Below are 26609 nucleotides of genomic sequence, written 5' to 3' on the forward strand. Positions count from 1 at the left end.
AAATATTAGAAAAATAAAAAAACATTAGGGGCTTAAGGCATCAGTCCCCCCTTAGAGACTGGACAAAACCCAAAGGTCTTGTCCAATCTCTACTACCTACACCTACAACAGCTATAACATCGGTGCATGCAGTGAGCTATTACACTAACACTAAGTATGTACAGTACTAAAATAAACAGTTGTCTCATCCATATCCAGTTCGGTAACCATGAAGTGAGTTTGTGGAGGACATCTAAACCTAGGGAGACATCATCCAGAGATATTTGGTGTAAGATTTTGGTTTGATTTCGAATTGCGACCAAATCATTATTAATTCTACCAGTCTGATCTATGTAAGAGCAGCAGCTGGTGTTGATAACTTTACACACGCCTCCCTGTGAGGCTAGAAAAAAATTGAGGGCCATTCTATTTTGTATTACTACACGAGACAAGCTTTGGAATTGTTCTTTCAGGGTTTCAGTTGCATCCAGAGTGTGATCTTGAATGTTTTCCATAACAGCCGAAATGTTTACAATTGCCTTTTCCAATTCACTCACTCCTAGCGATGGGACTAAAGCTCTGACTATGCTGTGGAAAATTGTAGGGCGCTCAATGAGGGGATTGCTAGTTCTTTTCACTCTTTTTGGATAGGGTTTTTCCCATTCCTGTTCATCAGTTGGGTTGAGAATTGTTATATTTGGAATCACTGCCCCCAGGGCACAGGCCCAATCTTTATCAACGGGCAAAACTTTCCAGGCCTCCTTTTCACAGATCCAGTACCATCCTGAACCCTGGGGAGGAATTAATCTCAAAGGGAACTGTGCCATCCCTGCAACAATTTCTGGGTTTATCTCTTCTTTTGAATTGTTTTTATCACAGTAGGGGGGGAGAATGATTTTTCCGGTAGCGTTTATAATCATGCAGGGAACAACATCCTGATTAGAAATCACATTACTTAGGACCACCGGATAATAAGCCTCTGTAACTGGCTTCCAGGTCCCTGGGAAATTCATCATGGACTTACCGAAGTTTGTCTCATTTAGTAAAATGCCAATTAGGGGCCAGTCACTATTCTCATCATCAATTGCTGGTACTTGAGTACAAATCCAGCATTCAGTTTTCTGGAGAATTTTAGATACGTTTTGGACTAGGGCCACATGCAATTTTTGGTCCCAAACTCGGTTCATAGTTACCGGTTGCATGAACAGAATACACAGAACAAACAGTCTACTCCACATCCTCGTCATCAGTGTCCGGTTCTGATTGGCTGGTTGTTCCAGGAGCTGATGCTCTCTTGACTCTGGAATAGTGGAACCAGGGTTCTCTGCCTGCAACTTTGACGGCGGTGAGGGAAGTCAGCAGGACTTGGTATGGTCCTCTCCACTTGGCTCGCAAGGGGTCACTGTTCCACCACTTGACGTAGACCCAGTCTCCTGTCTGGAATGGGTGAGCAGGGGTGTCCAGTCCTATGGGTCTGGATAACTCGATGACCTTCTGGAGCTTCTGCAAAGTAGAGCCTAAAGCAATCAAATATTTTTGTAAATCGGCCCTCCCTCTTATGTGGGAGGTTTGTGGTATGTTTGGTGCCTGATATGGTCTTCCCTACAGTATTTCATATGGACTTATGTTATCCCTCTGCCTCGACTGGATACGAATCCTCAGTAGAGCTAGTGGCAAAGCGTGAACCCACGACATAGATGTTTCCTGACAAATTTTGCTTATTTGCGTTTTCAAAGTGCCATTCATTCGTTCAACTTTGCCACTAGCCTGAGGTCTATAGGGGGTATGTAGGTCCCAGACAATTCCCAGGATGCAGCATACTTCTTTCACTACTGTCGCAATGAAATGTGTTCCTCTATCTGATGCCATTCCTAGAGGAACCCCAAACCTTGGAATTATGTGGTTAAGTAAAGCTTTTACCACTTCCCTTGCTGTGTTAGTGTGACAGGGGTATGCTTCAGGCCATCCACTGAAAGTGTCAACCAATACAAGGATGTATTTGTACCCCCCCCATGGTGGTAACTCAGCAAAATCTATTTGCCAGTAATCTCCGGGTTGGTCTCCAACTTTTGTTACCCCTAGTACCACTCTCTTTGATGTATCTGGGTTGTTTCATTTGTAGATTTCACACTTACCTACTATGGACTGCACAGCTTCAGTCATATTTGTTCCTATTACTGTTTTCTTTAGATGTTTCAGGAGGTTTTCTGTTCCCCAATGGGTAGCCTCATGTTCCTGTTGAGCTATTTCCCTAAGGAGCGGTGGTGGGACTACAACCTGTCCAGTAGGGGTAACAGCTTTCAGTGATTTAATTAGCTGATTGTCTTTCTCATCATATTTAGGGGTGTATTTTGTTAAATCAGTTTCTTTTTGTGACACTATTGCCAAGATGCCTTTTTCTGCAGCCCCTTTTGCTGCTTGATCAGCAAACTGATTTCCCAACTCAGGAATTGTTTTCCCCTTTCGGTGGGCCCTACAATGCGTAATAGCTACCTCCTCTGGTTTCCAAATACTCTGCAGGAGTGCATGGATTTGGTCTGCATGCTTGACTCCACTGCCTTGGGCTGTCAGTAGTCCTCTCTCTTTCTAGATGGCTCCGTGGGCATGTACAACACTAAATGCATATTTTGAGTCAGTCCAGATATTTACCTTCTTTCCTTCACTCAGTTCCAAGGCTCTTGTCAGTGCGATTAATTCTGCTTTTTGGGATGACACATCTGCTGGCAAGGCTTTTGCCTCGATCACTTCATCTCTGGTTGTCGCTGCATACCCTGTGAAGCGCTTACCATCTCGCATGAAGCTGCTTCCGTCTGTATACAGTTCCCAGTCTGCATTTTCCAGGGGCACATCTTTCAGGTCTGGTCTGCTGGAGTAAGTCTCCTCTGTAGTCTGTAAACAGTCATGCTCGGGGACACTGTCAGTTAGTGTTGAAGACAGAAACATAGCTGGATTTACAATAGATGTTGTTTTTAAGGTAACATCGTCCTGTTCCAGCAACACAACCTGGTACTTAAGCATTCTGCTGGGGGACAGCCAGTGGCCTCCCTTTTGTTCAAGCACGGCTTGAACTGCATGGGGTACATACACGGTGATGTGCTGCCCAAGGGTGAGCTTCTGGGCCTCTTCAATCAGGATAACAGTTGCTGCAACAGCTCGCAGGCACCCCGGCCACCCTTGGCTAACACTGTCCAGCTGTTTAGAGAAATAAACCACAGCTCTTCTTTGCCTTCCCAGAGTTTGTGATAATACCCCCAGAGCAACATTCAACTGCTCGTGTGTGAACAGTTCAAAAGGTTTAGTTAAATCTGGTAGTCCTAGTGCTGGAGCTGACATCAAGGACTGTTTCAGTTGTTTAAACACATCTCTGGTCTCATCCGTCCATGTTACAACTCCCTCTTTGGCCGTTTTCAGGGCTTCATACAGAGGTTTGACCAGCAACCCATAGATAAAAGGTCCTTTAAACTCTCTGAGTGAAAATTACAATGGAACAATTGTTCTAGGGTTTGAGTTGCTTCATTGTCAACTAGACATGCTAACACACATTGCCGTTATCGTGCAATAATATAAATTCAGTCTGCTCTATCCTGGCACTGCTAAATAAGGCAAGTTAGACCACTTTATGAAGTGTTTCCTTTAATCTGGGATTAGTGAAATCTGTAATTATGAGAATGTTTTCTGGTTTCATTTGCTGGAGATGCTTTCCCAGTTTTTTTGAGAGAGATTATAGCTCTATCTCTTCCTAGTGGCAGAAGCAGCAAGGAACAATCTTAAACTTCAGTCAACGTGTCAACATTATAAGAAGCTGCAAATTGCACACACGCTGCTTCCGTCTGTAGCTGAGCCTTGTGATCTGTGGAGTGGTTGCTGCTGGTCTTCAGAGAACCAGTTAACCACACTGTGCTGGCTGTCCTAATTTCTGGCTTTTGCACCTCACTGAACTATCTAAAAATATATAAAATGCTTTCCTAGTGCTGTTTTCCCATGTAATCCCTTGCTAGAGCTGGCACAGGGATGTTATATGTTGGTGTTTTGGATGATAAACTGATCAGTAGAATGAATGGTAATCAGTGTTGTACCTACAGATGAGTGATAGATATGGTCTCCTTAAATCCATCTCTCCATTGAGAAGTAGCCTGCCTAACAAAAATGTCTGTGAAGCCTTCACTTGGATGATATACTGTTCATATATCCGTTTTCACTGGAAGAGCCTTGTCTATTCATAAGTCTTTCAATAAATCTGTTCTGAGACTTAGATTATCAAGAATTAAATCACCCAGGCCTTTGCATGATGTGGAGTTTTTCTAAGATGTACTTCCCATGAGAGAGTTAAGATGTGATTCTCTAAAGACCCAAGCACCAGATTGTGCATGAGAAAGGATGCATTTCAGCAGAAGTGGGATGCCACCCAGGATTTAGACACAGGTTCAAACTTCGTTAAAGTGTGGAGACCTTGGGTTCCTGTTCAGCACATGTGTTTTATAAAGACCACCTGCAAAACTTTGATCCTAATCCAATCTCAGGCATGTTCAGATTTAGGGTGTTAGTACTTTTGGGCTTGCAGTATGTTCTATGTAGTATCTTTGTGTTAGAGCAGGCCAGTTGAGATTTAATATTGTATTTCTTTCCACTTGGGTTGTGAAGAGAGCTCTTGCCCTTGTTTGGCTGAAAGATTGTTTTTTTTAATTTTTGCTTTTTTTTTCTTTTCTTGGATAGTGAAAAATATTTGCAATATTTTCTGTAATTGCTTTCTCTATATCTGCAAGATACGTAACATGCAAATCTAAAGCTAAAGACACTTTTAAAAAGATTCTTAAGAAAATAAAAAATGCTGCAGTGACAAATATGTAAATGCTGAAAATAAACAGTATTCTGAAAGCACTCTGTCAACTTTTTCTCTTTATTTTCCTTTATTTTTATTAAATTGGATTTTTGTTATTTTAATTGGACTAGGCAGTCATATTTTTCTAAGTTTAGGAAGTGTCATTTAATGCCAGCTGTTGCTTAGAAAACAATCAGTGACTCAGAATAAGGCAAAGAATAAATTGGAAATAAAAATGTACCACAAGGATACTGTGACAAACTGTATTCAAAGCTTTGCTAAATTGCAGAAAAATACATCTACTAGTCAACTAGATGGCCAACCTTGTTATATAAGGAAATTAAGTTAGTTAAAGAGGACTTTTTTGCCTTATGAACCCATTTGCAACCCCAGCATTCTCAGTCTTTCTTTATAGGAGAAGTGTTCCAGCCCACTAATTATTTTTGTGACCCTTCTCTGGATCTGGTCAGTGTCTGTCTTGTACTGGTGACCAGAGTTGAACACAATAGTCGAGATGGGATCCCATGAGAGTGGAGGGAGAAAATCATCTCCCTTGACCAGGTGGCCACACTTCTCTTTATGTGGCTCAGGATAAAATTGACTTTCTGGACTGCAAGTGCACATTGTCAGCTCATATTTGATTTTTCGTCCACCAGTATCCCCAAGTCCTTCTCTGCTCTTGGTCAGTTCATCACTCAGTCTGTTTGAAGCAGAATCTTGCATTTGGCCTTGTTGAGCCTCATGAGGTTCACATGGTACCATTGATGCTAAGTATAATAACATTATTTACATCAGAATTATTGCTTGCCTAATAGCAAGATTGTGAAAAACATTAATTATGGTAAAAGTTTGCATTTTGTGGCCCTAGATCAGTACCCTCACCAGCTTCCTGCATATAGTGACTGAAGTTGGTATTTTGTCTCCTGATTGTTTATTTTTTTTTTACTCCCAAAGAAAGAATATTCATAAGATCTGTAACACAGTTTGGCAGGGAAAGTTGGCTTGTGTAGCCATGACATCTTTCCTTGTCTCAAAGTTAACTGTTCATGTAACTCCTCTGGTATTTCCCATTTCAGCAACACACAAGAGCTTGTAAGAGACAGTCTTCTAAACAGAGAGAATGAAATATTTTTACAGTTGCAATGCTAAGATGCATGGCAAAACATACCAGTGCTTCTCAACAATCCTCCATGGCGGGCAAGGTGAAAAAAGGATATAGAAGAATCTTTACACATCTTTTCAACTGACTGAATGATTTGGACAGTGGAATGATTTGGATGTGAGGTTTGCACCAATCAGATAGTTTCAAAAAGTGAACTCCTTAAAGTCAATGCAGTCCTGATGCATCTTCCTTGTTCATAACAATTTGGTGTTCATGACCTTCCCTCGCACTTCCTTTATGGGAAAAGGGCTATAAAAGAGTAAGAGACTCACTTTTCCTCAGAGAGGGACAAACACAGAAATTGCATTGAGGATGGCAGGGGGTCATAATGCTGTACATTTTAGAAACAGGTAAGACCAACAGACTGAGAAAAGAGAGATGCAATATGGTGTTACTCTGTGTGTGTAGCCTGTCCTCATGTCTGCTAGCACCAGGGGAAGGGGAGGGCTGTCACAGGCTGCCTAAGATCTTATAGGAAAAGAGAAGGGAAGTACGTATAGGAAGTACACCCACAGCGTACTTCTCTCATAAGTACAGTGCAAAACCCAGAATCTGTCCCAGAGATGTGGTTATCAAGGGGTGTGAGAATAAAGGAGTGAAGATTGTTTAACATTACGTCAGCTTCCAAAACACTGTAGTGAACAGTTGCATCAAAATTCATATGGACAAAAATAACCCACCCATGGCTCATAGTTGCTTGTTTATGTGGACACTTGTCTCTCTAAGGAAGGCATTTCAAACTTTGACGACTGCTGAGAATATCAGGAGTTGATGAGGTCCTCCTCTGCAAATCTCTTTCGTCATCTTTGGTAGTTACAGATAAAGACAACTTTGATATGGGGTTGCTATTCTAACTGGCGTGGATTGTTGCAGTGCTTCTAACTCTTTTTGAGCACGAATACAAATCTACTTAAGACCTTTGAGGGGGGGACTTGAACTAAGTCTCTTTACAAACTGGAACCTGGAGAAATAAATACCAGGGGTTTTGATTGTTTACATTAAGAGAAGTGAATATTTTAATATATTAAACGTTGTTAATCTCTTTCAGAAACTTTACTCGAAACAAGTGACTAAGTTTAAGGAATGAAACGTGATTCCCAACAGCTTGCTTTTCTTTCATATTCACTTGATAATAACTCACTGTCAAGCCAAATCCTCAGCTACCTTTTTCTGCTGAAAAATCCCCCTGAGTGTAGATAACAGAGAAAGCTAGAAGTCCTTCTTGCTGTTCCCAAGACAAACTTGGCATTTTGGTTGACTTCTGAGTTTTCCTACAGGCAGTGTATATGCCTTGTTGATATGAGTTCTGATTTATACCCTGCATAGATAAGAGGATCTATGGTGACTGTATCTCACAACATGGTCTCACTGATCTGCCATGGTCTTTCATTGTATGTTAGATCCTCAGTGCTTTGGAATTCTGGAAAGCATCCATGCTAAGATGTGCATGCAAATCCCATGATTTTGCATCCAAAAGTAGATACTTACACTTAAGAGAGTCTGGAATACTGTCCTGAATCAGCATAGATCTGAAATGCAAACTACTCTGCAAATCTGTTGTGAAAATATATCATCTCAGGCTGAAAGCCTGCTTTGGTTGATGGTGATAACTAGGAAACTAATGAACTTAAATAACCAAACTCCAAAGTTTGGTCTTGCAGAGGGACAAGGGGAATTTTGCAGGAGTGGTTCCTAGTGCTCATGAATCATCACAGCACTAGCTGCATCCAGTATCTGAACATTTTGTCTGAACATCTCTCGCCATTAGCCGAAGGAGCAAAAAGGGAAGAAAATACCTGAGTAGCTTTTTGGTGTAGGTCTAATGATAGTACCTATTCTTTTCTCTAAGGCAAAGAATAAGTGAAAAATAAGGTTTTCATTTCAAAACAGATGATACAAAGAAACCATGAAAAGAAGAAGAAACTGAGAGACAACTGATAGGAAGTTTAAATTTCCCTGTCAGTTCAATGGTTTAAGGTTAATAAATTACGGTAATTGAAATTGAGGTAACAGCAGGTCTGTGTGAAGCAAACTACTGTCTTACAGGTTTTGTGGCTTTTCTGAGAGACAGGTGGAGTATGTGTCAAGCTTGACAAACAAGTTATTCAGTATGGTATACAAAGTCTGCACTAGGACTGCCTGTACACTGTATAATATACTTTTTTATATATATATAAGCCAAGTACTTCTATTGAATGGCATATAAACAGGTTTTCACACTACCTTTAGAAACTTGTCTTTATTGCTTAGGAATAACTGAGATAGTGGTGGTGGGCACGGGGTGTCAGTTGGGTGTTTGGTGGTTGTTGTTGTTTTTAGTTCACAGCCTATTGTGAATAAAATTTTTATTATTGTACTGCCAAAAGTAATTTTTTCTAGTGCTACTCTTGTGCACACTTTTCACTTCTATGCATACTTGCAATGATCAAAATTTCCTTGAATTAATTATATTTCTATTATGTTTTAATAGCTTTTTTTTAATATGCCAAATGCTACACAACAGAATGTGTTATCTTTCTGCTCAGATTTCTTCTAAAAATTTGAGAGGTTTATTTACTTTTTTGTCTTCTCCTGTGTCATTTAGACCACTGTGGTACATTTGCAAAATTGTGGTTTGCCCTGACTTTGTATTGACATAGGTGTAAATGACTACTGGAGGAATTTCACAATTAAGTCTTGTGGATCCGTGGATAACAGAAACAGAAAGGATGACTTCAATAGCTTAAAGGAAACCTATTCTGTTTATTTTAGAGTTAACTCAGTATGGAAAAAGTTTCCTGTTTAAAAAAAAAAGGGGTGGGGGAAGAATGCCCTTTTCCTTGGATAGTTTGAAATGGTTTGGATTTAAAAGTTCAGACTTGGCAGGCATTTGAAAGAGTGTGTTCTTGTTAAGTCCTGGCCAAAAAAAAGAAAGAGGGGTGAGTGTGGGGGGAGAAGTTGTGAAATTAAGAAATAAAAACTGTTAGGAATTCTGTTCTTTTGAAGAATAAATTTTAAAAGCCAAACCCTGCATTCTCATTTGTACTGAGGACCTCCATGGAGTATGCTGTCTGAACTAATAAAACACATGAAACTTCACCTAAGGTCAAATACTCAGAACACAAGCTGCGAGTGCTGAGAAGGTAATCTGGCTGTTGACCTCTCTTTTGGGAGTCCAGCCAGCATCAGGGCTGGTATGGGTCTGCTGTGGGAGAAGAGGGGGAGAGCCATGGAGAGCACGTCAGGGTATGTGCTCTCCTTGACCTTGCTTGGCCCAACTGCTCTTTGGATGCTGTTCTGCAGCTGGGAGTAGTGAGGGGCTAGTGAATTGAGGGGAAGTTTTATGCTCTCTTTCTCCTCTTACATCAAGTTCTGTAGAAGTGCTGTCATACTAGCCTGAGAGTAGGTTCAGATTAGATATTATGAAGAAATTTTTTTACTGTAAGGGTGGTGAGGCACTGGAACAGGTTGTCAGGAGAAGCTGTAGATGCCCATCCCTGGAAGTGTTCGAGGCCGGGTTGGATTGGGCTCTGAGCAACCTGGTCTAGAGAGAGGTGATAATTCTATAATCTCACACCACCACAGGCATAGTTCCTTCCTCCCAGTGCCCAGTTGTTCCCTGGCAGATAAAACCTGTCTGCTCAGACTGTGTCAGTGCTAAGGTGTGTGCCCAGGTAGGTGCAGAGCTGTGCCCTTGTGAAATCATTATGAATTGCAGGGAGACACAAGACATTATTAATGTGATTCAGATGTTGCCTTACATGTTGTATTCTGACCTCCAACCTTATTTGTAAGCTGATGATATGTTCTAGAAAATAATTCTTAAACCACAGGTAGGAAACTAGGGAGTTGTAGAATTCATGCCTCAGTAGGGGCAGAGAGCCCTTTACTTTGGGGAAGAGAGTTGGTGGGGGAGTAGGTGATTAGAGATATGTATGGGAAAGATACTGACATGGTAAATATTATGTGTTTGCTTTTTATATTCAGCTGTTAATGGGTTTGGGTTTGTTTTTAATTTTTGGACACAGGACCTGTGAAGGACGAAACATCCGGTACAGGACATGCAGCAATGTGGTAAGTGAAGTATAGCTTTGATATGATACAAATCATCCCATATCTAGCACCATCTGTGCTAGTTTAAAGGTAAACCAGCAGGGGAAATGAACTCAACTCAAAAGAGAGATTATAAATCAGAATAACAATTTAATAAAATAATACAGTAAGTATGATTATACAGACAAACAATTGGTTTTAACCCACAAAGCCCAAATATATAACCCAGCACCCTGGGGCATGAACAGAGTGGTGTTCTTTGGGCCCCCTGAGTCCAAAGGAAAAGGAGAGGGAAAAACCTGTTGGTGAGAGTGCTGTTGCAGTCTGGTCGAGAGTGATGGTTGCAGTCTGGTTGAAAAGTGGTGGTTGCAGTCGGGTCGAGAGCGGTGATCTGCAGTCTTCCTCTGGATCCCATGAGTGGTTAAAAAGTCTCAAGACTCCAAGATTATATATCCTCCAGTTCAGGCAGGAATGCTCAGTACCTCCCTCAGGGCAGGGGGTTCCTTAATGGTTGTGAGGAGAAAAGCAACCTCCTATCTCTTAACACCTAGTTTATAGCCCTCTTAACACCTAGTTTATAGCCTGAGGAGTCAGGCTCTGTGTGCAGATGGTGTAAATGGTTCATTGATAACAGTTTCTGGGAAATGGCATGGAAGGCTATAGAATACACAATTTTGGGTTACACCTATCCAGTGATGAACTGGTTCCAGCTGTTCTAACTAGGACACAATCGCATTCCTGTTACAGCAAATAATTTGGTCAAGTGGTAGTGAGAATATTTTAGTTATCTGAATTGCCTTTATACCACAGACCACAGTCAGTTTCCTGAAAAGTAGAGAGATTATGGCCTGATGCTAAAACTGTTTGGAAGGGATTGCAGTCAGAGCCCTCAAAAATAAAATGTCAATGGAACTTCAGAGTTACTATTTACAACCTCCCTGCCAGAACCAAGACGACTTGCGTTCCCAGTATTACTTTGGTAACCATCTGGCTCAGTTGGGCAGTCTGTTACACTGCAGGATTAAGCTGTTAAGAATTGAAGACAAGTTAGTAGGAGATATGTGATTCTATGATTTTGTATGTTTCTGTTCACTTGTGCCCTCACAGCATTGTAATTCTGTTGCATGTCTTAGAAAAACAGTTTTACATAGACTGTACCAATGTTTTGTCATTTTCAAAGGCTCTTGCTTGTTTTGTTTTACATATAGCCAATGAAGTTTTCAAAACAATAAAATAAGAAGCTTCAACTTCTGTCTTAACAAAGTGAAAGTATGTTTTCACTGGTGAAAATAGAAATAAAGATTTTCATATGGAAAGTTTTATAAGGTGCCAAGAATAGTAAAGGGTCTCAAATTATGTGGAGAAATGTCAGTTTTACCACTAAAGATGGAAAATGAAATCAAACATACATTGGGCCAAGCTTTCTCATGCCTGATAGGGACATATTCAGAAGCCTTTCAATAGGAACTTTGTTTAAGAAAGCTTAAGAGTTTAAGTTAAAAAAAACTAATATGTTCACTCATATTTAGCTCATCTTTTTTTCAATAGACCACAGTTCATAATGAAAGAAACTGCTTCTATCTGAGTTGCAGTCCCCCCCATGCAGTAAGATTTCTGTCAGTTCTTTAGGAGTTGGACTTTGATAATCCTTGTGAGTCTCTTCCAACTCAGAATATTCTGTAACTCTCTGAGTCCTCTGAAATTTGTTCTGAGTGTATCCTTTGGGTTCCTGAAATGTCTTTTCAGTCTAACCTTCAGCTTCCCTGACAAAACCTACAGCAGTTAATAGATAGGTCTTCTGGCAGATTAGCAATCCAAATTTCATCTGAGGAACTTAAAATACACCACAACTGTGTAGGGAATGGGAAGATTGATTTGTGCTAGTCAGGCTGCATGCCGTAGCTCTGTGATATGACATGAAGAAAAAAAAGTTATACTGTTAAAGGCTAATTGGACTACAGTTAAACCCATTAGTTTTGTTTTAGTTGTGTGTTCATGCACATTGTGACAGTCTCTTTCTGTATCTGACCTGCCCTGTGTATGTTCAGAACAGTGAGACAAACTAGCATCCTGCTCTGCTGCCACTAACTGTTCCTGAGTCACCTTGATGAGAGGCTGGGATTTTAACTAGGTTGCAACCTGTGTTTTGGAATCATGGAGTTTAACTTTCTAAGATAAGGAATATTTTTTTAATGTTATTTTTAGCTTAGGTTCTGCTCTGCAGATGCGCACCTGAACAGTTTTCTTTCAAAATAAAACCTTGCATAGTTTTGTCAGGCAATTCCTTTGCATACCTTGTATTTGGCAATACTGGTTCCAGCATTTCCAACATAGTAGTGAGGCATGCAGCTGCAGAACTAACTTAATTATTTTATACCAAATAATCAAAAATGAAACTTTCAAACTTTCATCTTTACTCTGCTGAAATCAGTGACAGTTTTGCCACTGAAATATGAAAACCCAGGACTGCATTTATGATTTCAAACCATTTTTGGGAGAGGTTAAAGAATGACTTGTGCTACATTGCTCTTGTCCTTAATAAATGGATTAAGGGAGTGTTCATTTGCTTTCTTTTTGTAAACTTACAAAACTAGAAATAAATCAAACTATTGTCAAGCTTCTGACTGCATTGTGCTTTGAGTAGGCATTCCAAATACAGCTTTATGTCACAAAGAAAGTACTTGGCTGCTGCATTCATTTTGCAGACATTTGATTTTGGGAGGACAATATTTTCTACTTTTAAAGTATGTTGAGTATTTCTTTGATTCAGATGTTATGCCCTTCTGTTTATAGTCTTTCCTAATCCTGGGCACTGTCCACCAGTATTCAGAATATCAGGCACTGGAAGGACATTGGGACCATGATCAGCATCGGAACTTGTGGTACAGCCATGGTAGTCCACAGCCACATGTGTCTGAGGCTGGGAACTTAGAAATGCCTTGTGCTGCACCACTATAAATCCAAAGCAGTTTGAGAACCCAGACTTGCATCTCTCTTCTAAAATCCCTTCTGTTACTGAGTTGCTTAGCTGTGACCCTGAAATACTATTTGTCTCTTTCAGAATAGTAAAAAAAAAAAAAAAATTATACGCTTTGTCTTCAATGAAGTTTACTATTTTGTCTCCAAAATCCAAGGATACATACACACAAGGTGCATCTTGGAAACAATTCATTAACACAATTGTGGAATTCTGCACTAGAAAAGGCCCACAATATTGTGTATGTTTTTGTTAACTCAGGTTTTGCCTGCTAAGATTTCATCCACAAAGACTCTGAAAATCCAGAGGATGGAAATTCCAGGCTCAAGACCTACATTTTCATCTGTTAGATGACATTCTTTGCTTAAAAGGAAAATGAGAGCAAATCCCCCCATTCCGCCCCTGCAAGTGAAGTTAGCTGTCATGCATTACTGAAAATTCCTGTAAAATTTCTTTGATTCTTATGAAAATCAGTGAGTCCTGAAATACAAGTTTCCATTACCATTAGCTTGTACATAACTTGAGGAATTATGTTATTGTTAATAAAATAATGAGTCTTTTTATTTTTTGCGAGCTGTCTTTCTGCGAACTAACAGAAACACTGTCATTACTGACTTTTATGATTGTGCTCTTGCAGGAAAGGATGGGTAGTTACATATACTAAAAGCAAACTATTTCAAATGTGAAAATTGGAGAATGAGAAGAATACTTCTTGGAATCTGGCAATGAACACATTTTATAGGCACTATCTTTTACAAGATTTTGCTACAGCTGGTTTTAATTCATCCTGAAATTAAATTACAGAAGGGAAAAAATGAGATAAAGAGAGGCAAGGGGAAAAAGTGGCATGCGTGTTTTTCCAGTGATCTATATTAATTATTCTAGGGGTGCTGAACCATTTTGCACAATATAGTCTATAAGAGAGATTGATACTATTGTCTGTAAGGCTTCTGAGCAGTTCTTAAATGAACAAATCCAGGCCAGTATGTTTGCCACTTGCATTGCCTGTTGATGATCAGCAATTGGAAAGATTTTGGGTATGAAGCCAAATGTGTAAATAGTAAAAAAAGGAATGAGAGAATCTGAAGATGATTTAGGCTTGAATTCATCTGGTTTTTTCTTCTTACTATTCATACTTACTCGAAGCATGTTCCCAGCCATTTTAGAATATAGTTGTGGGAGGGAGAGAGAGAGTCATTTGTTTTTCTTTAGAAAACTGGTCTGAATGTAATGAAAACATGTTTTTGCATCTGTTTGGGTTATTATACTAAACATTAAGCAAAATAAACAAAAATATTTCCAAACTCTAAGTAGGAATTTTTTACTCATTCTTTTTCTTTTTTCTTTTTTTCCCGATCTAGCACACTCTGTTCCTTCTTCTAGGTGCATTCTTAGTTGCTAGGTTCTTTTCAGATACTGTACCAGGCTGTCATGTCATCTTATTTGTCATTTCTCATTTTCAGTCCTTCTGTCCCTATGCTATGTTTTTCTTTCTTTTCCCTCCATTTACATGAAAATATCTCTGAAAGGTGTTTGTTGGACTATGTATTGTCTGCATGCCTTCTCTCTTCATTCTCCTCAATTATGAAACTCCTTATTGTGATTGAAAACATTTTTATTTTCCCTGGTATTTTTCCTTTCACTGCACTGCTTTCTGAATCAGACTCAAAAAAAAAAAAAAGGCATGAGACTGACAGTGAAGCTGCAGAACATTACTAGTGCTTTCAACAAGGTTTAGAGCAGTTCCATTAAGCCTAGGATAAAATCTGTAGATGGTAGACCCCATAAATCACAGAACTAAAACTTGTAAACACCTCCTGCAACTCTTTTTATATATACCTCACTTTCTTCACTTGGCTGAAGTACCAACTGTAATGACATCCCCCATTTTTTGGCTTGCATTAAGACAATCTGCTTCCATCTCTGTTTTTTATCAGCTCATGCTGCATTTTGTATACAGCAGCACTGATATTGCTCATCTTACTTTCCACAAAATAACACTATCTTCTTTCCACGCACTAAATCCCAGCCTGTTGTAAAGTGTCAAATCTTAACTTCCATATAAGTGCATAAGTCTCAGAAGCATTGGCTTATGTGTATGAGAAGCATCATCACCAAGTAGATTTTTTCAAAGCACAAGAATGATTAGTAGGATTTAATTTTTCTACCCAGTGATGACTAGAAATGCCATGTGAAGTCTTTTGCAAGCAAACCTCCCAGTTCACATTTTACAGTAAAACAGTAATTAAAAAAAATTATAGGCACTACACGTATCTCCTTACTAACACATGATTTATTTAATGTCAGTTCACTTTTTAAGTGGAATTTCGTCAGATCATTTTTTTTGACTACAGTCTGTTCTTCAAACTGCTGGATTTTAATAACTACCATCTTATTTCTGATTGGATGCATTTTAAAACCTCTGTGTGTCATCTAGAAATTATTTCTTCATACTTGGAAATAAGTCCTTGCAGTATCTTGCAAATGATAGAAACTTGGACTTCTGGATTTGCTATCTTCTCAGGAAGCAGAATTGTGGATCTCTGACTATTGAAAAATAGAAGAAACTCCAAGACCCAAAACAAAACCAAAAACCAAAACAAAAAAAACCCAAACAAGACCCAAAAATACCCCAACCATTGCTGCCATTCAGTGTTAATTTATAAAGAACCTTTGTAGACCAAACAAACTGAATTCCTTTCATTACAGTGACATTTTGTGACTATTCAAGACTCTAGGTAATTCATAGACTTAAATTTGGTATTTCTGATAATTTTTTTTTTTAAATTTGAACAGCTGATTTTCATCTGATAATACGGCACCCTTGATGTCTTTAGGAAAGTATGCTCTAATATTATGTACTAGAATTACTTTCTGACTGAAATATTTGGAAGTTTTTCAAACTGAAATGAAAGTTACTCTAATTTAAACACTTCACTTTAATATTTAAAAGGGATGAACAACAAAAAAAGATTAAAATTACATGAAAAGTTGCATATTGAATTATTTGCCAAAATGGGAACAAACTTTTAAAAAAGATGCTTTTTTGGTGAAAAATGTATTTTATAAATATTTCTAATGAGAGATGATAATGGAAATTTGCATTTATACTTTGCTGACTATTTTAGCCCTTATCTCTACTCTGTTTATTTGACACAGAGTTGAACATTTTCTTATATTTCCCATTTATTCCTATTATTTTTCTTATGCTTCTCTCTGTCAGATACTGCAATATCTTGGGGTTGTCAGAGAAAGCTATAGTATAAGCCCTGTTCAATCTAAGCAGATAAGTATGATCCTAAGCTATTTCTCAGTTCATAAGACTAAACTGTTGGAAAGTCTGACTGCAAGAAACTTAATTCAAGCAGGGCACTCAACAAGGCTTCAAGGCTGAATGGAGGTTCTGTTAAGTCCCTAGATCTCCTAAGTGTCTGTACTTTCATCTAAAGTTCTTATTTAGTCTTAGACAAGTCTCTACTTGAGGACCTCAGGCTTTCTTTCTCGGTAGGGAAATCAGAGTAGCTGAAACACCATGAGTACTCCATGGAACTGGTTCAATAAGCTGTTCTGTCAGATGCTGCACAGCGTCCAGTTATTAGTCATTTTTTGCTCAGAGGAAATACTCCAGGTATAGTAAATCATTCTTGGCCTCTGGAAATATACAAGCACATATATTGTAAACTGTTTTAAAGTTCCTCAACTTTTTCCACGTATCCCAGCTTAGACAACAATCTTCTACATTTCACTCACTAAGTAAACTTTAAAAAGCCTGACCCTCTTTTGTCCCATGAAATCTGATCTACCTATCACTCTCAAAGGACATCTGGGATTCATCTTATCTTTTCCACTGGATTGTTGATTAATACAAATTATTTTGAATGGAATTCCAACATGGCAAAACTCCTTGGAATTTATGATTTAAATATAGGATAAAATAGGAGGTCGAGTTAAAAAAAAATTGATGTGAGGAAGAAGAAAATGAATCCATAATAATATGGCTTGGTGCCAGCATTAGGTGCCTAAGAGACGAGGATGAAACTCCTATGTTTATTTTAAAATGAGTTTCATACATCAAAGGGGTTTTTGATCACCTTTAAAATGATACATATTTTCATTGCAGTAGAGGAAATCTTGATCTGACAGGATGAATGGAGATTATAGATATCCATCACAGGCTCAGTGTTTCAGCAGTATCTCATGAGCGTTCATAAGCTAAAGGTCATGAAAGAGCCATGTAGGACCCACAGACTTAAAGGAGAAAAAGTTGTTTCCTATTCATTGGAATTTTTCTTCCCTGAAAAGTCTTAATGAATAGGAAGCTTGAAGATAAATGGACTTAGATAAGACTTTCGAGTTTATTAGTTCTTTCTGATTCTTCCAGGGAGTGCAATGGTAGCAGTTCCTTGTATCTGCAAGTGCCCACAGATAATTTCCAAAAGAAAACAAAACTGGTAGGATGTGAATATAGCACCAAAACTGTAGTAACCTGAAGCAGGACTGTAGAGCTTTTGTGGCCAGATATCAGGGCTGCCACATGCTCCAAGCCAAACACAGGCATGCAGATGTCATTAGCAAAATACCTCACAGAACTACGTAATTAATGCATAGATGTGCTACCTGCTACACTGACTTGGCCCATGACTTCTGGCTGTCTCAAAGTGTCTGTCAATCTGTTGTGCAGACAGACCAGCTGCACACTGTTACATAGCTTCCAGAATCTGGCCCTTAGCTGAAGGAACACGCAGCTTCTCTCAGGCTGTGAAGCAGTGCTTGCTGGCAGATGTAGAGGATAATATTCAGACCGCTAATTTTCTTAAAACTGTCTATTTTGGTATTAAAAAAATATTGTACAGGTTATGTGTGTAGATGCAAGATGTGCTTTCTTAACTATATTGAAAGATCCTTCCTGAGGAAGAGATCTCCCAAGGCCTTCAGGTACATTTAGGATTCAGGATTTCAGCTAGAGAAAAGTAGTGTGCCAGGCTGTAACCCTTTTCCACATCTACATGCCAAGATAAGTATACATATCTGTGTTTCTGACTGCTTGCATGTATTCTTTGAATTGCTTCCAGTTTCACACGAAAACTTTTTTAAACATAAGTTCGTTGTTTTACTTTGATTACAGTGTCAAAGACTGGAGGTATTTGACATCTGTCCTGGTCACCTGCCGTGTCCTGAAAGCTTGTTATGTTGACTGTACATTTTTTATTTCTTTGACTTAAAAGTAAAATCCAACACAACGTAGTATTGAGTACTGCACAAAGCAGGATTATAAATTCTATGTTGTGTGCTTTACTGGGCCTTTCTCTCTTTGTAAAAATAAAGCTGTTCCAAGCCAGAAAGTTCCAAGCTTAAACCAAACAAGAGAGTTGTCTTGAATCTCCACAACAAACCTTTGCCAAAAAATAGATCTGATTGTACTCATTTACAGACAGACAAATTCAGAGAAGACTTTGTGGCAGGAAATAAGGCCACAGTGTTCATCTTTGCTCTTTGTTTGAAAATAGAACTAAACCAGATCTCGGGTCAAACTGTAACTGTATTGTTGTTCATACTCTGTGTAAGGGCAGAACATAAAGACCACTTTTTCTCTAATTAACCAGCTATAGAGAAATAATGAATTTTGCATATATTTGTCTGCTCCCTTCACTGTCCAAACTTTGTCCTATATCAAAAGCTTACCCAGATCACAAAAAGGCCCTGATTGCCTCTCAGTTTTTCTCAAGATTTTAAAATCAAATTGGAATACTTCAAACATTTTACTTTTTCTTTGATCATCCATAATATATTAATAGAAAAACCTTCTGCTGTGTAAGTCTTCCAGCAGTAAAATACCAGTTACAAGCTTGAACTTTCAACCTCCACTTTCAAAAGGGAAGAATGAGCTCTGTGTGTTTGCTCTCTGATATGTATTTTTCTGGAGCTAGATTTAACCCAAAATCCTTTTTTCTCTTATGTCTTAATCCAGTGAACCTCTTGTAACAGGAAGACTATTGCCTGAAATAGTCTTGGTTTAATGACAATATGTTCAGGAGGTGAGACCTCTAATGAGATGAACTCTCTTTTTTTTTATAAATTTCCTTCTGCCCCAGTAGAGACAAGGTACAAATTACAAGGAGTCTGAGTGAAGAAGGAAAAATAACAATTTTTGTTATTTTTGTACTAAAAACTGAAAGAAACAAATAAATAACAATAGCAGAAAATATTACCTAGCTAACTTCCTCCCCTCTAAGTTAAACCAAAACCTGGAAGGATATTTCATACAAAAGAAAATTTTATGCGGCCAAGGTGATGACGTAGGTTCCAACGTAGCAAAGTATATGGAGTGACAATTGCAGGGCAGGGCTGACCAGATGCACTGCTTGGACCTGGTGGTTTTGGGCCACGCGGTGGCAGATTTTTGTGCAGCTCCTGAGAGGGGAATCCCTGAGTTGTCGGCGGTGGCTAGTTGCACCAGGACAGCTCAGCTGGGGCACGGTGACCTTGGTGTGATGCGAAATACAGCTGCAACTGAGGCAGAAAACACCACAACTCAGGCAGGGTGGTCCCCGGACAAAGGCTCCAAGAGTCCATGGTGCTCCAGCAAGCAAAAACCAGGTACAAGGAGAGTGAGCCATTGCACACCTGACTTTTTGTCTCCTGTCTCCCAAGTTCCCAGGATGCTTCACTTGGGGGACCCACCTTTCCAAGATGCTTGGGACAGTCTTCCCCAGTCCAGCTCAGACAGGGGCCAGTCCCCCACATTCCAAATTATGTGGTAGTATGAAAAAATTCACTAAAAATCCTTCCCATTTAACTAAAGCTACAACAACTTAGATAGCAAAACTTTTGACTGGGCTTTAACCCTTCACTTTTGGGCTGAATTAGACTCAAATACTAAGTAAATTAATTAAAAATTTGCTCACTTGGTACAAAGCAATTTAGATGATCTCTGACTAAGGCCATGGCTTGTATGTGTGGATAGATCACAACAAGAAATGTTTGGAGTGGTGTGATCCAAGATTATTCAACATTGAAAGAAAATGGCCATAACCACATTGCAACAGTGAATGAGAGGCCAGAATGGCTAAACTTGTTAAGCCAAGGGCTTAAAAATGACAAATTTCTAGCCAAGTTTGTGCTGACTTCCTTTTAGTGGAGACTTGTTTTTTAAGATAAGTTTTATTTTAGATCTTAATACTAAAAAACAATCCTTTAATGTCAGAAAGTGACATGCAGCTTCCATGTCTTTCATATTGAAAGCTGTAACAATCTTCCCTTTTTAAAATGTGCAGAAAAGTGTTAGAAAATACAGGTGTAAGAAACTTAGGTGATCATTTAAACCTAAGAAGATGTATTTTTCATCAACAGCAATAAGACTTCCCTAGCTGGGAAGATAAGAGGTCTGTGAATAAGGTTGTCATTAATGATGCTCTAATAGGATGAAATGGTTTGAGGGCAAACAGAGAATACAGACATCTTATAAGGATATCATCTAGTTATGTGGTTGTATATACATCATAATCCTTTCCTACCAAGACTATAATCAACATGTTGTAGTTCTCAAGCAAAGGGTGTAACAACTGTTCATTTTATCTGGTATTTTACCAGATATCATCGAGGACCAGATTTTCTTACGGCAGTAAGATAGAGGACTATGGGACCTTAATAATCTGAAACAGTCATATTACCAACATTTGCTCTGGTTTTACCTCAGCTATCATGATGTGTAAAGTTTTTCCTAAAGCTTAGTTCCTATATTTCTGTAATTATGTGAGAAATTCAGGTTATTTCTAAAAAACTCACTGAATTTCTAGCCTATAAGGTTGCTTGCACAGGAAAACTTGAAATATTATTCTTCAAGAATCAAACACTGGAAAGGAAATAAAAGGAACTCATGTTTATTTGGCCTAAAGACTCATGATTTTGAAGCTGTCTCGTGTTTTTCAGTGTTAAATGGTAGCAAGGAAGTATATGGGGGTAAGGAGAGCCTCACATTCTCAGTTACAAGGGACTTTAACTAGTATCAATGGTCTTTGATTTTTATATCAGGTATACTGGGTTCAGGATTAGGGTTATGTCTTACGAATCTCCCAGAGGATTGAAAAAGGGACTTTCCTAAGATTTTCTCAGTAAAATAATATTAAGTCCCTAATTATGTGAGTTATGAAATCTTAGGTTAAAGGAATGCAAATATGTATCAAATTTTTCTTGTTTTTGTACCAGGTGATTTAAGTCACTGAAGCAAAAAAAAAAGGCTAGTGAGGAGAGCTTAGATAAAGAAATAGATAAATTGTGTAGTTCTTTTTTCTTTGTCTACAAACAGAGAGGAAAATCTGGCTAGAAGAGAGTGGCTGTACACACACACTTCTCCACATATGTGCACAAGTGGAGTGAGATCTGGCAAGAGCATTGTGACCCTCTTTTGCTTAACGACGGGGCTGTGGTACAGTGCACGTACAGTGCACTTGTTATTTCCCATTGACACATGGTCTTGATGTTCTTTCAATACTTTTGCAGAAAGAAGAAAGAAAAGTGCAATTATCCAGTTGAATTATGTGTAGATGTAACTATTTCAATCACTCTTCTTTGTCTAAACAGAAACTCTCTATGTCTAGCAGCTGTGGAGCCCAGTGTGCTGCATGATACTGGAAGTGGTTGTCCTGAATAGACCTGCTGATCTTCTCTTCTCTCTTTTCTGCAGGATTGTCCACCAGAAGCAGGTGATTTCCGCGCTCAGCAGTGCTCTGCTCACAACGACGTCAAATATCAGGGACAGTTTTATGAGTGGCTTCCTGTCTCTAATGACCCTGACAACCCATGCTCACTGAAGTGCCAGGCCAGAGGAATGGCTCTGGTTGTGGAGCTGGCACCAAAGGTTCTGGATGGGACCCGGTGCTACACTGAATCCTTGGACATGTGCATCAGTGGTGTGTGCCAAGTAAGGAGAGAAACCCTACCCTAACACCTGACTACTTTCCTCAGATCTCTCTCACATGGCTCTATCCCTGTCCTCCATATTTATGTCATTTTAGGGACTCGATTTTAATCATCTGTTTCCATTCTCTTAAACTGATTTCTTGTACCCTTTTTTTGGTCGAGGTGTACAATTCCAAACGTTATTTTCACACTCTATGTTGTTTCCTTAGGGTTCTTTTAAAGGATTATGTTATCAGTTTTTGAACTCTACTGTATAGTTAGCTACAGTAGCAGATCTCATCTGAAGCACCAAAAGAAAATAATGATGTAGCTTTTAATCTGGATACACCAAAGTTTTTCAAGTCTATCAAGTTACATTATCTTTGAGGATTATTGCTCCCTGTGAGTCACAAACTACATGGCAGTAGATGGGATACTAAAGTAGAAAAACTGCCACTCCTGTAAGACTAAGCAAGCTGCTACATCTCCTTACACCTCAACATCCCCGTTTGTTAAAAGTGGGAGATGGGGACTTTCTCACCCATCACTTCACAGTGCATGGAGATCTATTGGTCATTCGACCAATTTATTCACATCTTAATTTGTTTTTATATTATGTTTGTGCTTTTATTGATATATTGCTACTATTTTGAACCTACCTACATCAGACTTTAGTCTTCTGAACTATATGTATGCTACAGGCTGATGCAGGGGAGGACTTTCATGGCACCTCTGTTAATTACTCAAAAACAGTTGAGTGTAAATTCATGGTTCAGTGCCCAGTCTCTTTCAAATCTGCGTAGACTTGATGTGTTGTTGGCTTTCTAGTGAATTTTGAGCCACTTCATGTTCCTCTAGAAGCTTTTCTTCCTGTTTCTTTTCTCTCTGATTTTCTATTCTGAGCCAGGAGCAGTCCTGCAGTAAATGAAATAGAGTAAGCAATTACTAGGCTAATCTCATTTGTGATCTAAAAAAGGCAATCACCTAGACCTCTTGATGTCAGCTGAGTGCACATTTCTCAAAATTCTACATTGCCTAATGAGACAGACAAATTTCAGTCTTATTTTGAGCTTTTAAATATTTTAAAAACTTAACCGGAAGCACAGGAATCTGGATGGAAAAAAAGATTCGAAGTTTTTTGCATATAATGGCCTAGAAATTAGAAACAGAGAATTCAACCTCTGTCAGGCTGATTTCTGTTTTGATTCAAATACAAAGCGTACTTTTTTCAAGAAAACTTTCCCTTAGAGTTCATAATCATCCACTACTTAAACAAACTCATTTGTTTTCCCATGACAATTCTTACTTCTTGGAAGGTTGAAGTTAGCAGCACTATTATAACAAATGTTATTTCTTAATTGTTTCTGTGGCTGTAGAACAGAAAAATTAGCACTAGTGTCCCTGAAGAATTTAACTTAAACCAACCCTTTCATTATATACCATGAAGTGGTAGAATAATTTTAATGCATTAACACAACTATATATTTTCCATATTCTTCAACATTCAATTTCTTTATGAACTTTTGCCATATATTTACAATTACTGCATCATTTTTTAGGATGACCCAAAAAATTAAAATATAAATGCTCATGCATTCCTCACAGTGAAAAATTTTGTATTTTGGTGCATGTTAAATTTAAAGCAATTTGAAGTATTCTTATCTCAGTGTGTCCCTGTTTACCAGCCATCTCTTCGTGACAGCAGAGGTACTGCATTAGAAAGTCTGTAACTAGATTTGCCCTACCTATATGCTTTAGGACAGCAACTGCTTTACTATCTATAATCACAATAGCTAATACTACATAAGCAGTCCATAAAGGTAAACTGTATGGAATTTGCCATAATAAATGGTGAACCCTCCTTAAAAGCAATGGTCTTCCATGGCCTTCTATAAAAGTTCTTTTAAAAGAATGGGAAACTCCAGTGTTATGGAAGAACAAGTGGAGAATTCTTCATTTGTAACATTTGTTTGAGTAAGCTTACTTCTATAAGCATGGTGAATGCATGTGAACTTCAGAGAAGAAAAAATATTATGTTAGAAATTATTCATTTGCAATAGTAGCTGCAAGCTACTACTTACCTAAGAATGTTGACACACTGTAAACATAACAATCACATATCTAATTAGTTTGTGAGAGTTCATATGATCCTGGGAGTTCAGCAATATTTGGGGCAGTGCAGCAGACAACTGTAGTAATATGAAGGCATGGTTTGTCACAACTGCAAAAAATGAAATCTCCTAGGGTGTATATTGGTGTAAAGATCTGAAGATTAAAAAGTGAAGTATGTTTCTTCTGTAGTTTAAGTTTTAAGGGCAAGTGCCAGATTCTGCACCTGAGATGGTGCAACCCAGGATGTATGTGCAGGGTGGGGAATGAGAGGGTGGAAAGCAGTGTTGTGGAAAGAGACCTGGGGATCCTGGTTGATGGCGAGTTGAATATGAGTCAGCAGTGCCCTGGCAGCCAGGAGGGCCAACCGTATCCTGGGGGCCATCAGGCAAAGCATCGCCAGCCAGCTGAGGGAGGGGATTGTTCGGCTCTGCTCTGCACTGGGGTGGCCTCACCTTGAATACTGTGTGCAGTTTGGGGCACCACAATATAGGAAAGATATTAAGCTCTTAGAGTGTCCAAAGGAGGGCAACAAAGGTGAAGGGCCTTGAGGGGAAGCCATATGAGGAGTGGCTGAGGTCATTTGGGGTGTTCAGCCTGGAGAAGAGAAGACTGAGGGGAGACCTCACTGCAGTCTACAAGTTCCTTGTGAGGGGAAGCAGAGGGGCAGGCTGCGATGGGTCTGGCTGAGCCTGAATTTATTTCCCCGTAGTAGCGCTCACAGTGCTGTGCTCTGCATTGGCAGCTAGAGGAGTGTCGATAACACACCCATGTTTTGGCTATTGCTGAGTACAGCACTGTAACATTCCTTCTTCAGTGGGAGGGGACACAAGTAGGTCAGCTGACCCACACTGACCATGGGGATATTCCATACCATATGACGACAACCCAGATATAAAAGCTGAGGCAAGGAGCAGGACCGGAGGCATTCATTGTCTCTGATGGCTGCCTGCTGTGCTGGAGCCCTGCTTCCCAGAGAAGTGGCCAACCATCGCTGCTGATGGGAAGTAGAGATTAACTGCTGGCTTCTGCTTTGTGCGCACACACGCTGCTTTTGCTTTCTTTTTTGCATAAATATAAACTACCTTATCACAACCCACGCTTTGTGTTGTTTTCTTTTCCTACCTTAGTCTCTCCCCTGTCCGACTGGGAAGGGGAAGGGATAGAGCAGCTGGGTGGCCACCCGGTGTTCAGCCAAGGTGAACCCACCACACAGGCACTGATCTCTTCTCTGTGGTGACCAATGACAGAAAACAAGGAAACAGCATGAAGCTGAGTCAGGGACGTTTCGATTGGATATCAAGAAAACGTTTTTCACCCAGGGTGTGGCTGAGCATTTGAACGGGCTCCCCAGGGAAGTGGCCACAGCACCAAGTCTGACAAAGTTTAAGATGCTTTTGAACAATGCTCTAAGACACATGGTATGACTCTTGGGGTGCCCTGCGCAGGGCCCGCAGTAGGACTTGATGATCCTTGTGGGTCTCTTCCAAATCAGCATATTCTATTATTCTATGACAAAAGGTCTTTGCAGTAATTGCTCTACGTTGGAGATAAAGAGATATATTTTCTGAATTGCTCAGAATAAAACTACTGAAAGCATCTTTAAGTTTACCATCCTACTGACTTACATTGATCCAAGTGTTATGGCAACAAAGAAGGAATTGAATGTTGTTCAGATGGAGCATTTTATGAAACATATAATTATGTCTGTTCAGTTACAGTCTATACAAGAATTAGTTGCAACCGGACTTGTCTGTATCTATTTCGTATTGGCCTCTTTAGCCACCACCGTGCTTGTAGCAAATGTGGGTAGAGCCCTTCCCAAATCTTCGTTCACGAAGCCCAGCCATGAATGAATGAATGAATACAAGAATTAATAAGAGTTAAGATCAGTGTATGCTTACGTAGACATAGAGCATTTTTCCCAGTGGTTCAAACAACAGTGTCAATTTCCTTAACTAACCACAGGGATATAGTTCTTAGTGTGCAAGATTTGGGTCAGCCCATGGCCTGTTGTGTGCTCACAAGCTGTTCTTCAGGCTATTAATGGCAGAAATGAAGGGTTAGTTGTATTGCCTTCTGTGTGCCTTGGTACTCACTCCTGATTTAAAGGTGATGGTTTTCACTGTCACTGGTAAGTACACGTTTGTTAAAGAGGTGCAGTATTTGCAAATTAGAAGATCCCTCTCTCATTTTTATCCCTTCATTTTTCATATTGTTTGAAGGTTTAGAATTACCAGTACCTTAGTGACATATTTATGAGTTTTTGTTTAATTATTACTTTTTGAGCTGAAGACTTTGTTTTGCGTACTGGCCACCTGTTAAAGTCAGAAGAGACTTCTGATTGTAAGCAGGGCAAGTAAAGCCAATTTTGTGAGTGAGTAGAATAAGCTGTATCCCTGGATCTTTGATTCAACAAAGAGTATGGTTAGAGATTCTTAAAAAGATGTTTAACTTTTATTTACAGAGATAGCATACTGGAGAAGTTATGCAGTAGTTTATTCAGATATACTTCATGGCATAGGGCAGTACATATCACTGTGATAGTTCAGGAATCATGCAAGCTGCATGCATCTTGCCTCTCTCCATAGTATATAAACATAAATTTCTCTTCCATGAAGAGATGGTTAATA

The 26609-nt window shown here is 39.2% G+C and overlaps 1 protein-coding gene across 1 annotated transcript in view; it reads left to right on the plus strand.

The window, feature by feature from the left end:
- Positions 1-26609, plus strand: part of ADAMTSL1 (ADAMTS like 1) — a 314782-nt gene that overhangs the window by 152039 nt on the left and 136134 nt on the right. The window contains exons 4-5 of the mRNA XM_029962898.1: positions 9968-10013; positions 21653-21889. Of these exons, the coding sequence (XP_029818758.1) occupies positions 9968-10013; positions 21653-21889 (283 nt within the window). The remainder of the gene's footprint in view (positions 1-9967; positions 10014-21652; positions 21890-26609) is intronic.

This window comes from Manacus vitellinus, unplaced genomic scaffold (assembly GCF_001715985.3).
Source record: "Manacus vitellinus isolate BGI_N305 unplaced genomic scaffold, ASM171598v3 scaffold_50_pilon, whole genome shotgun sequence".
Classification (NCBI taxonomy): domain Eukaryota; kingdom Metazoa; phylum Chordata; class Aves; order Passeriformes; family Pipridae; genus Manacus; species Manacus vitellinus.